Below are 13500 nucleotides of genomic sequence, written 5' to 3' on the forward strand. Positions count from 1 at the left end.
AGTAAAAGTTGCAGATGTGTTTGGAATGTTAACTGTATGCAATATATGAGTAGTAAGAATAAAAGGTCAGTCACCTACTGACTACTGATCGAGTGTATGTACAGTGGTCCTGACCACAGACTCTGGTCTGGGACCACTTGGGAGAATATCCAGAATTTATTATAGGCATATGATGTAGAGCACAGTTTCCTCATCTGTGAAACGGAGAGCCCACCTCACAGGGAGGTTGTGAGGACTGAATGCAGTAGTTCTGGTACAGCACTCAGCACAAGACCTGGCACAAAATAAACATTTAATAGTTATTATTAATGATATTCCATTTTGATCCAACTGGTATAGGTGCCAGCCAAAGATGTACCATAGATGAGTAATTGCTAAACACGGCTGCTTATCAGAATCCCTTTAGCTTAAAAAAAAAAAGTTATTGGGCCCATCCCCAGACTGGAGTGGGGTCGGGGAAGCAAGAATACATATTTCTTAAAGCTCCCCAGGTGATTTTGAGCATCAGCCATGTTTGGCAGTTATGTTACAGAATATAGAACTGTCTCTAGAAATCATCTGAGTATGAGATGTAATCAGAAAATATGTTTCTGGTGTGCCAGAAATGATATCTGTAAAAAGCCAATTGTATATAACCTTTGGTATCAATGGTCATATTGGTGCTGACAGCCCTAGAACAGGTCATAATGAAAGTGAAGCATACACAGCTGAGCCATTTTCAAGGTCCCAGAATGAAAAGAAAAGCAGAGCAACTGAACTGGTAACAGCTACCAAAATTAATTCAGAGTAGCCATGTGGGATGGCTTAAAGAGCTTCAGAAAGAGGTGGTGGAAATACAAAGATTAAGTTTTAGGTATTAGAGGGAGAAAGATTAGAGGAAAATAGATGAATTAGCTGGGGATGAGCAAGAGGTGCTACAGAAAAATATCAGGAGAAGATGATTCTTACTGAAAAAAAAAGAGATAAGAACATATGCCTCAGAAGAAGGAAAAAAAAAAAGAAGAGGTCTCAGGAAGGATAGTAAATACATTTTAAGCACTTAACATGGAAAGAGCCAAAGAGAGCACAGATAATCAGTCCATTATAGATAGACTCCAAATCCCAGAGAAACAAGTATTATGGAAGGGAAGAGGTCAAGTAAAGCCTAACTAAGGCAATGAAGGTGATAACAAAGGGAAATAAATGAAGAAATTCAGAAGTATTGAAGGATGATTCAAATTATATAAATAGGGATAAAGTGCAACTTAAGGTAGGAGAGTACGTAGTACAAAGAATATGGAGCATAAACTTCTAAGGAGTCATCCAGCAAACACTGAGTGTTTATTGGGCCAGGCAGTATACCAAATGCTAGACACACAGGAATGAATGAGAGAAGTTTCGGTTCTCATGGAATTCTCGTTTCTGATGAACCTTGAGGGTAGAAGAGAAAAAGTGACATTCTTTTTGGAAATAGAACTGCATATGATGAAAGAATGGTTTGTTTTTGAAAGGATTTAACATGAGGCTTTCCACAGTAGACTCTGGAGCTGGGCAAGGCATTTTGAGCACTGTGGATTTTTGAAGGATATATTGGAATCTGGGTTGGAGTCTGTCTGACCATAGATATAAAATAGGCAAAGGAATGGGGCTGTGTTTCTGAATGTATGTGTGTCTGTCTGTCTGTTTTCACACATCTATCTCTCATCCCCAAATAAATATGAAAGAGAAAATTATTATTTGTTGTCTTTCTTGAATACTGTAAATAAGGATATTATGGGAAAAGTCTGAAAGTAAGCAAAAAGGGACCTAAGAAGCCAGACAGTGAGAATCCTTTTATAAAACAAGGATTAAATAATACTTCTTAGAATTTATATACTGTTATGCCTGTCTGGAATATACTTAGGGTAAAAAAGAAGGTATAGTCATCATTCAGTATCTGAAGGAGATTGGTTCCAGGAGCCTCTGTGCAGAGATGGATGCTCAGGCCCCTTGTATAAAATGGTGGATACAGAGGGCCATTTGTATTCCTGTAGCCAGTATTGCCTGTAGCATTTTATTTGTATAGCATTGCCAACTGTATGGCTATAGCACTGCCAGTTCAACAGAGAGTTTGTGTAGCAAAGTGAAATAATCTTTTTTCCAATCATGCAGTAGTAAGAACTCAAATTAATTTCTCAACAACTGGGAAGTTTTGGTAGAATCATTTAGAAAATAAGCAAGTTCCTGTTAGAACACAAGGAAATTAAATCTATGAGGAGGAAGAATCAGCTCCCTTTTGAAAGTGAGGAGGTGGTAGAAGTATTAAAAGAAGTGAAGGCTCTCAGAGGAAGGGTCAAAGCCAAGGAAGTTAAAGAATTAAAGAGATCTGTGTGCAGAAATGATTAATGAAAAACATAAAAGTAAAGAAAAACAAATTGAAGAAATTGAAACAAACATTGAAAATCAGAAACCAAATTGGAGAAGCCTTTATACACAGACCCAAGATGGTGGAAACATAAGATTAAAGCCAAAATGAAGTCATTGCTTTACATTCTTAGATTTTATGAGAATACAAAAGAGTATTGGTAGGTAAAAACATTCAGATTTCCTTAGAAGGGTAAGATTGAAAGCTAGAAGAATTCTTTGTCAAACCATTTTAGGAGCTAGATAAGAAATTTGGAGGTTGGGTTGTGTATGTGGAAAGAAGAGGTATCAGATGCCTGTAATTTTACAGTGTCAAAAAGATGAACAGATAATTTTGTAGCAGACATCTAGATTCTAAAAGTGATCAACATAATAAAATTACTGTAGAAGGAAAAGAACTTCTGGGTTTAATGGTCTACCAGCTTGGCTCTGTAAGATCTTTGAGCGAATCCATGGCACCTCTGTTCAAAGGCATATGGAAGGTGAGGTAACTAGCACAGTCAAACTAGTGTTAATAGGAAGTAAGAGAAATAGGGAACTGGTACCTGCTGATAGTACTCACCACTGAATGTAAGATTTTTGTGAGAATCCTGCTGGAAAGGTTGATAGAGATTAATAGAGGACATGAGATACCAAGGGAACAATATGCCATACAGGGGGCCTGAGAAGCTAAATGAAAAATCCTTACATGGCAAAGGAATGAGGTGGGAAATAAATTCATTCTACTTAGATTAAGAAGGGCTTTTATTTAGACAAACTATGATTTTCTCTTTAATACCAATTAAAATACATTGTTCCAGAGCAGCTTTTGAAATGTGAGGACTTTATATATAAGTCATGGGGATCAGCGTCTTCATTCTCAATAAAGATTGAAGAGAAAAATAAAGTGATAAGAATAAAGCAGTACCACCCATAATATCCTTTACTACTATTGTAGTCTGTAGATTGAATTTCCCCTCCTCCATTAAAAAAAAATCTTAAGAGTGTAAGGATATAAAAGAGACAGTCCAAGGAAGCTGAGGCCACTCATTGCCTAGAATTCAAGAATAGCATCTCTCTAGCCGTTTCAAAAGCAAGTTTAAAATAAAAGAGTACAGAGAAGCTAGAATAGCATCATAAAAATGGATAAAAAAACAAAGTAATGCAAACTTGTTGAAAGTAGGAATAAAGGCTGGCTATGTTCTTTGGAGGGGCAAAAAAATGCAAAAAGAAATTGGATTGTGAAAATACAGTAATCTCCACTTATCCACAGGTGATCCATTCCAAGACCCCCAGTGTACACATGATCCACAGATAGCACTAAACCCTATATACTATGTCTTTTACATACATGCATACCTATGGTAAAGTTGAATTTATAAATTAGGCACAGTGACAGATTAACAACAGTAACTAATAATAAAATAGAACAATTACAATATACTGTAATAACGGTTATATGAATACAGTCTCTCTTTCTCAGAATATCTTTTCTATACTCATCCTTCTGATGATGTGGGATGATAAAATGCCTGTGTGGTGAGGTGAATGACGTTGGCATTGTGACGTAGCATTAGGCTACTGTTGACATTCTGGTGATATGTTAGAAGGAGGATCACCTGCTTAGGGTGCTCTTGGATCATTGAGCCACGGTGCTATCAGTGGTTGGATGTTAGGAGCAGATGATGTTGATGGTTAGGGACTCCAGGCAGGATGGAGTGAGTTGCCCCAGATTTCATCCCATTACTCATTACAGTGCACAATTTAAAACTTGTGAATTATTTCTGGAATTTTCAGACCACGGTTGACTGCTGGTACCGGAAACCACAGAAAGTGAAACCACAGATTGGAGGAACTACTGTAAAGGGAGTGGGAAAGAAAGTAGACATAGGCTAATTAGAAGTTAGAGAGCAGTTCTCAGTGGTCAGTAGATCACATAGCTGTTGGTGTTTCCCTATTATGCAGTCTTACTCATCTCGTCCTCCTACTTTAGAAATGTAAAATCATCCTTAATGTTTCTTCCTTTACTCCTGTATCTAATCAATTAGTAAGTATTCATTTTTCCCCTTTAATATCTATTACATATACTTATCTCTCTGTTCTCATTCTGTTATCTCTCATTCTCATTCTGTTCTGTTCTCTGTGTTTAGACCAGAGGTTGGCAAACTTTCTAGAAAGGGCCAGATAGTAAATACTTTAGGCTTTGCAGGCCATATCATGATCACTGTAGTCCCAAAGCAACCATAGACAATATGGAAATGAATGGGTACAGCTGTTTCCTATAGAACTTTATTTGTAGACACTGAAATTTGAATTTCATACAATTAATGAAATATTCTTTTGGCTTTTCTTTCCAACCATTTAAAAATGTAAAAACCATCCTTAGTTTGCCATCCATACAAAAACAGGCAACAGGCCAGATTTGGCTCACAGTCCATAGATTGCCCGCCTCTGGCTTAAACCAATATTTTCTCTCACCTGAAAAACAACAGTAGTCCTCCACTCTCCTACCTGGTCTCTCTCTCTAGTCACTTCCCTCTGGCCCACTCCACTCATCACAGTGAAGCCAGGTTGCCTTTTTAAAATACAAATTGGATTTCACTACGTTGTTGCAGTCCTTTAAAGGTTGACCATAGCCAGTGGAATGTATCTGCACTCCTGGCAAGACTCTTCGTAATATGGACTTTGCTTAACTTTTTTTTTTTTTTCCTTAGGAATTCTTTTTTGTTGGTTAGTTGGTTTGGAGGGTGGGGCACAATTAGGTTTATTTATTTATTTATTAATGGAGGTACTGGAGATTGAACCTAGGACCTTGTGCATGCTAAGCACACACTCTACCACTGAGCTATACCCTCCTCATCTTGCTTACCTTTCTAGACCCATTTCTTACCATTTACCCCTGACTCTGTTCCAGCTGCTTAGAACTGCTTGCAGTTTCTGGGATGTGCAGTGTTTTTCACTTCTAAGTTTTGACACTTTTCCTTACCCACTCCCTACTTCTACCTGGTAACCTCTGCTCTTCCTACTGGACTTATTTGAGCTATCATCATCTCCAGAAACCTCCTCTCATTCCCTCAAAGATGGATTTAAATGCTTCTACTAAGTTCTCCCATCATGTTTGTAGAACCCAATAACAGCATTTATTTTACTATATTATAGTTACCTATTAATATGACTGCTTCTCCTAAATAATATACTTGAGTGCCTAGTGTCTGTCCATTATTTTATCTCCAGTTTTCTGTATGATGCCCCCTGGTACCCTCAGCATTTTTATTTTTCTTTTTGCATTAAAAATGGACATAATTCCTAAATCATAAAATTTGCCCTTTTAAAGTATGAGATTCAGTGGTTTTTAGTATATTCATGATGTTGTGAAACCATCTCCCTGTTTAATTCCAGAACATTTTTATCACCCCCCAAAAGAAACCCTGTGCCTATTAATAAGTCAGTCTTCATTCCTCCTACCTTCAGCCCCTGGCAACCACTAATTACTTTCTGTCTCTATGGATTTGCCTAAACTGGACACTTCATATTAGTGGAATCATAATATTTGTCTTTTTGTGACTGGCTTCTTTCACTAATCGTATATAATATTTTCAAGGCTCATCCATATACCAGTGTCTAATTCCTTTTTACACCTGAATATCAACATTATATTTTAAGCTTCATTATTTGAAGCCTCCAGGACTCTAGGGGAAAAGGAGGAGGGACCCCTAGACTCCCACTTCTTCTTCAACTAGAGCAGATCTGCTTTCATTAGTTATTTGTTTATGGATAAACTATCATTTGATATTTGAAGGTCTCTGGCTCTCAGATTGAAGACTAGACTCCACCTGGGGCTGAAGGGCCCTCCATAGCCTTTTTTACCCCAACCTTTTCTTTGCTGTTATTTCCCCTGTATCATATGCTTTAGCTGGATAGTACTTTGGTGGGGTCATCATATTTCTCATGCTTTCTTGCCTCTGTGCCTTTTCTTATGCCACCTCCTCTATCTGAAATGCCCTTTTCTACCTATTTAAAGTTTTGCTTAGCCTTCAATGCCTAATTCAGATAAAATCCTTTCCATGAAACTTTCCCTGATCCTACCATAAGAATTATCTCTGAATTCCTATTTATTATACTACATTTGATACTACCTTGCCTACTGATTCTTTGAGACTGCTCTCATGTTTTCTAATTATTTTATACTCTACTATTCAGTACTTTGACACAGTAAGTTCTTAAAACATAATTGAAAATGTCATGCACACTCTGGAAAATAGCCAGGCAGTTACTTAAAAAACTAAACATAGGCTTACCATACAACCCAGCAGTCTCACTCCTAGGCATTTATCCCACAGAAATAAAAACTAATTTTTATGTAAAAATCTGTATACAGTTTTTCATAGTAGCTGTATTTGTGATAGCAAAACACTAAATGTTCCACAGTAGTTGAATGCTTAAACAAAGTACAGTACATTCTTATCACAGAATACTACTCAACAATTTTAAAAGTGAAATATTGATACATGCAACTATACATTATGCTGATTAAAAATTCTCAAAAGGTCATATACAATATAATTTTATTTATATAACATTCTTGAAATGACAAAATTGCAGAATGGAGGACAAATTAGTGATTACCAGGATCGGGAATAGTGGGGAAGGAGGATAGATTTGACTATAAAGGACAGCCCGAGGGAGATATTTGTAATGATAGAATAGTTCTATATCTTGATTTTGATGGTGGTTACATGAATCTATACATATGATAAAATAACATAGAACTGCACATACACATTATACCAATGTCAGTTTCCTGGCTTTGATGATGTTGTGTAGCTACATAAGATGTACCTACTGGGGGAAATTGTCTGAAGGGTACCTGGGACTTCTCTGTGCTATCTTTGCAATTTCCTATGAATCTATAATTATTTCAAAATGAAAAGTTTAATTTTTTTTTCTTTAGAGCTTGAGGTGGTATTTAGCATAACCATTTCACCACTCATGGTGCTGTTTCTGATAAATATGAATCAATCTAAGTCTTTCAAAGTAAAGTTACTCTTGAGGCTGATGAAAGAACCTGTTTGTAGTGATATTTTAGTTGTATTTTACAATTAGGTGAAAATTGTTTAAGCAAGAAATGAGACACAGTAGTTCTTTGTGTATGACTTCCTGGCTATCCAAGGCTTTGTTTTAATTATTAAATTAAGTGGTAAGCCTTAATTTGAGTCATATTTTGGTACACTTTTAAAGTCCTGGGGTTCTTGTATACTGCTCCTAGAGAACAGTGACTACAGCAGTGAATCCTGTACAGTATTTGTCATCTTGTGGGAGCTTGGTAAACAATTACTTTTGATTTGACGTTAATTGATTCAAACCATTTTTTTCTTAATATAGAGTTAAAAATCCTCTGGTAAGATTTTGATAAAACATACCATTAAGCAATATTCAACTCAAACTTCAAAACCTTTGAAAATTGTTATACTATATATAATACAAAATGAATATTCTTTTGCAGATTTAAAATGAGTATTAAAACATCAGAATGTAGCTCTAATTCTTTTTGGAAAGTGGTATGGTATACATAACTTAAGGATTTTTCTTTTGTATTTATGATCGAGCTCAAAGTGAATAGGAACAAAATTACATGTTCTTTAGTAAAATGAAAACTTTTTTTTTCAGGTTAAGCTACAGAGCAACATATCATATCAGATGGCAGACATACATCATTTAAAGGGTAAGGAATTTAATTTAATTTAAAGAAATTTAATTACAGATTAAAGGTAAAGGACACTAAAATCCTCAAGAATTAAGAAATCCTCAAGTTAGACAGCTAAATGGAATAGAATTTTTGAACAAAGCTCCTCTGATGGCAAAATGTTTATCCTTTTGTCTTAAGATATAATCAAAATTTTTTATGTTGCTTCGTATGTAATAAATGCAAGTTAAAATTTGAGATCCACATTTTAACCTTGTGCTGTAGACAGAGTTCATGCAATGAAATGTTAAAAGAATCCTCAAAGAAAACTGAGGTGTAGCTTTGGAGACCTTCAAATTTCTAGGGAAAAAGTAAGGGATGACCCCTCTGTACTATGTCCAGTCTGCTAAAATATTCCTCTGTACTATGTCCAGTCTGCTAAAATATTCCATTCCAGTCTAGGGATGCTTTGAACAGGTCATCCAAGCTTAGCATTTCAGATACCCTGGGAACAAAGAAACCTAGAACAAAAAGAAACCAGGAAGAAACCTGGAGATAGATGATTAGATAGATAGACAGATAGGTAATTTTTTTTCACTTAGATGAAGTGACAGGAGATGACTAAAGATTTTATGAAAAATAGGTAAGGAGAACAAGCTTTGTGCTCTGCTTACATTACTTCACACCTTTGGAGTTTGGGGTCTGAGGACCACTCTTCTCCCTCACACTCTTTGGTTATGATATTATATATTTTAAAACTTTGCATGTAGTGGCTCAAAGTTTATATATGTGGGTAACACATGCTCTCTTATTTCAAAAATGTATCTTTATAACCATTTTGAACCTCTCTAGATAGAATTAGGTAATGTATTTTTAATATCCTCTTGAAGAAGCCAACCTAAGCTGACTTTGTAATTTAAGTTTTGTTCCTTACCTAGTAAAACCATTAGGAAGTATTATTTGTGTGTTATAATCCCAAAATAGCAATTACTAATTTTTTACTATCAGTGATTTAATACAGCTTTGATTTGCTGTTAGAAATTTTGTTCCTGGGTGGCCACATTTGTTTTTGTTGCATTTGTGTCCATAGTCTACTCTTTTTGACTCACAGGCGAGTGCTGGATGACACAGAAGATGGCTCACTATCAGTGCCGCTTTCAACTTGCAATTTTTACAGATGATTCTGCTTGTCATCAAAGTATATTTCTTATTAAATAGTAATAGATAAGTTGAAAAAGAAATCCTATGGCTTTTGCTAGTATGTCTCATAGAAAATGACAACCTGTATACTGAGTAAAAATCTTCATTGTACTATATGTATTGAAGTAGATCTTGAGATGTTTTGAAATTTTATATGATACTCTTCTGCAGAGAAAAAGGCTTTGATTTGAACTCATAACTGCAACTTTTGGTTTTAGTGCAGCTACTGAAGCTTGGACTCTTGAGATTGAATTTCATGAATATGACTTTGGCATCTTGGGAACTATTTCTGCTGAAACAAACTTCTTGACAAATTGACTGTAAAATCCATATTTAGCTCTTTTCATTGAAATTAATATTTGATACAAAGGAATTACTACACATCAAGTTTCTGAAAAACAAAAAAACCCTTATGGTAGTTAATATTTTCTTGAAAATAAAAGGATTGGGAGTTGGTTTTTAATGCCTGAGAAAGTAAATTAACATTCTAGTATACATTGATTTATTTTGAGAGCTCACCTTATTTTTACCTACTACTGAAAGAAAATTTGAAATCAAAATTTTCCAGAAGTAAGGTTTTTGGGTTTTTTTTAAATTTTTGTTTTCCTTTAAAAGCTCATCCTAGGCAATCCCTTTCTTAACCATATCTAATCTTTTGAAGTTAAATTGAGGGAGTATGGCCATGCCTTTCTATAGCATACCCTGGTTTTACTGTCAGAACTGGAATACCCTGCACAATCAACTTTGGACCTGATCTTACATTAAGTTAATCTGAGAATCCTGCTGTGGTGACTGGGAGCAGCCACACTAAACAAAGAGTACCTTTGGGTTCAAAACAAAGAAAACACATGACAATCAGTTGAAAGTGAAATTATGATACAGGAAAATTTTTTCTTTAGTTTTCCTTTCTGATCTGTTTACTTTTTCCCTTTCAAGTCTTTGTTTTGACCCACTCAAAGAACCAGTCAGCTTCTTGCTTTGTAATCCTTTCCTTGTATTCAAATAGGTTGGAATCTGGTATTTTATGTGGACTAGAGCTCACTCATACTGATGTTTGTTTGTTTGTTTGTTTTGCCAGTTGAATGTTAGCCTTTTATCTCCACTTAGAAATGAAAACTTTATTTCTTGATAAAGTTATTTCAAATACTGTTAGTGAGAAGCTTTGTGGGGAGGTGGAGGAAGCCATCCTAAGTCTTGAAATCACACTAAGCCTCAGGTTCATGCTGAAGGTAAACTTACCTGCTTCAGTTAATTTACTGTGTTGGAAAAAAGAAGCCCAAGTGAGTCCTAAAGATCATCAGTTGAGGTCCCTTCCCTAGCAGCTGCTAGGTAGTGCTGATTTAATTTAATTTTTTTTAATTGTAGTAACTTTTCAGTTCTGGAATCTTTCCTGCCTGAGCACAGGTTCATGGAACTGGCTAACTGTCTGTAAGTTCCAAGGCTTTTTGTCACTACCTCCTGCCAGGATCTGTTTCTATACAATCAACATCCATAACTGAGGCCAGATTTCTGCTACCTTCTAGCTGTCTATTTCTTAGTAGGTGGGTCCAGGGAGGATGTGTTGTTCAGGGATACTTGGCTTCAGATTTGTTACTTTTATCTAAGGTGGGAGTGATAAGTAAAAAAACTACAGAAATCAACTATTTTTATATATTGAAGAATTAATTAGAGTAAGAAGAGAAATTTAAAATGTGGCTTGACTAAATTCATAGAAACAAGAGAACAGAATGGTGGGCTGGGGGTGTGTGGGGAAAATGAAATGTTGGTCAAAGGGTACAGACCTGTTAGTTATAAGATGAATGGTTTGGTGATCTAATAGACAGCATGATGATTATAGTTAACAGTACTGTATTATATACTTGAAAATTGTTACAGAGTAGTTGTAAAATGTTCTCACCACAAAAAAAGTGGTAATTATGTGAGATGATGGAGGTGTTAGCTAATGTTATGATGGTAATCATTTTACAGTATATAAGTGAAGTGAATCAACACCTTAAACTTACACAATGTTATATCTCAAAATAAAAAGTAATAATAAACAAAAAATGTAGCTTGAATATGCAAGCATAGTTATTAACTATAAACATTTTATGTAAATCATTTACTTTTCATATTTAATTATTAATACTGTATAATAGCTGTTATTACACATATTGTTAAACTTTATATACCTTAGCCAATGTTCATTTGACTTTAAAATTTTTATTTGTTGTCATTACCATAGTTATGATTCCACAATAAAATTTAGAAAGTAGGGGAAAAAATATGCTCAGAATCCTACCACTGAAGATAATCACTGATAGCACTGTAATATATTTTTATTCTACTCTGGGTTTTTTTCCATATGTATATTTATATTATAAATATATTTATATCTGCTTTTTAAAAACTTACAAGCATTTTTAGAGTGCCTTTAAAGTAATAAAACTAATTCTGTAAGCCTTCCATGAAAAATAGATGTTATATTATAGCTATAATATTAGTACATTATGGTTAGGTATTATATTTTAGTCTTATTTTTGTTTTTGTTTTGAGGGGGAGGTAATTAGGTTTATTTATTTTTTTAGTGGCGGTACATGGGGATTGAACCCAGGACCTTGTGCATGCTAAGCAGGTGCTTTACCACTGAGCTATTTCCCTACCCCCTAGGTATTATACTTTAGTCTTAATAAACAGATGTTGTTTATATAGAATAGACCTCTGTTCCCATTTATAAAAATTAAGACTTCCTTAGCTACTACTTTTGCTTAACTGCTAAGGATGTTGGCTAATTTTTTAATATTCTGTTTAAGAAAATGACATTTCTCTTCTCCGGATGAATTTCTTTTATTTATAGGGTTAGATGAAGAGGGATTAACTCTAGAAAATGTGGGGGGGCCAGTGATTATGGATTAAATATTCACAAAAAAGTATCTGGATTTTAAAAATTTCTCCTCATGTTGGAATTTCATGTTATTCATTACAACTAAAACTTTTAGCTGTAGTTCAGAAATTTATAAGCTTCTAAAATGGAATTTTGGTATTTGTAGACCTAGCCTCAGTAGCAGAACTAGAAATGAAATCTAAAGTGATTGGTACCTAAGCTGGGAATCAAATGTGATTTAAACTGAATTGAATTCTGTACCCATAGCCAACACATCTAAAAAATATGATTTTTCACCAACTTTTATAAAGCAGATAGGTTTAAAGAAATAGGTAGTTCTTTTTGTACTGTTTCCCCAACTTAGTATACTGTCTATGTAACGTGGAAAGACGTGTAATTTTTTCATATTTCTGATAGATATGAAAGCCACTTAGGCTATCTTGTTCTAAAAATGAATTGTATTGCCCACACATGTGTTATAAAAGGCAATTAAAATTAAATGTGGTACTAAGTATTTTATTTTAAAAAATAATTTAACCCCCGAAGGTATGAGTAAAGAAATTGAGAACTGCCTGTAATTTTTAAAAACCCCTACTCTCTCAATAGGAAGCATTAAAGTGACTAAACTTTATTCCTTTGATTCTTACCTTCTGTGTGTAGAGCAACTTGCTGAGCTTCGTCAGGAGTTTCTTCGACAAGAAGACCAGCTTCAAGACTATAGGAAGAACAACACGTACCTTGTGAAGAGGTTAGAATATGAGAGGTAAGACAGTACATGCAATAAATATTTATGAATCTTGAATATTTGTCCAATTTTCAGACAATTTAATTCTTCCTTTCTGGCTTCTGTTTTTCTTCTCTTCTTTCACTTTATTAGGTTTTTAAAATTCCTTTTCTATTGTCTTTCTATGCCTCTTTGAAGTTCATTCTCTTTTATTTTGATATGTTGAATGCCATGAAAATATCTCTTAGAAGTCATATTGAATCTACCCATGTAGCAGAGTTCATTGTGAGACAGAAAATCTTGCAAGACTTGAGTTTTATTGAATTAGATATGGCAAAGACTGAAGAAGATTCTGTGGTTCTTTTCAAGGGTCATCCAGAAGATGAAGCCAGCACTGGGGTACATCCCCGGAATAGTTGAGGGACTAAGTGCCCGTTGCTTCTCCTGCTCTGCACTTCAGTCTCCCGGCTTATACGTGTACATTCTGTTGGTGATAAGGTCAAGGAACCTCTTAGGGGCCTTTTTAGCAATCACTCTTTAAAAGGCTTTATTATATCTCGTATCAGTTTTACAGTAAAAGGTATTTTCTAGGTCTGCACACCAAAAATTAGAAAGATTCACCATATTACCATTTCTGACTTCTTACTGTTGTAGGTTATCAATATGCAT

General features: G+C 34.9%; 1 protein-coding gene across 2 annotated transcripts in view; it reads left to right on the top strand.

Annotated features, from left to right (window-relative positions):
- Positions 1 to 13500, top strand: part of GOLM2 (golgi membrane protein 2) — a 92967-nt gene that overhangs the window by 22617 nt on the left and 56850 nt on the right. For both annotated transcript variants that reach the window (XM_074366030.1, XM_074366031.1), the window contains exons 2-3: positions 8029 to 8083; positions 12768 to 12870. In XM_074366030.1, coding sequence (XP_074222131.1) covers positions 8029 to 8083; positions 12768 to 12870 — 158 coding nt within the window. The remainder of the gene's footprint in view (positions 1 to 8028; positions 8084 to 12767; positions 12871 to 13500) is intronic.

This window comes from Camelus bactrianus, chromosome 6 (assembly GCF_048773025.1).
Source record: "Camelus bactrianus isolate YW-2024 breed Bactrian camel chromosome 6, ASM4877302v1, whole genome shotgun sequence".
NCBI classification, from domain to species: Eukaryota; Metazoa; Chordata; class Mammalia; order Artiodactyla; family Camelidae; genus Camelus; species Camelus bactrianus.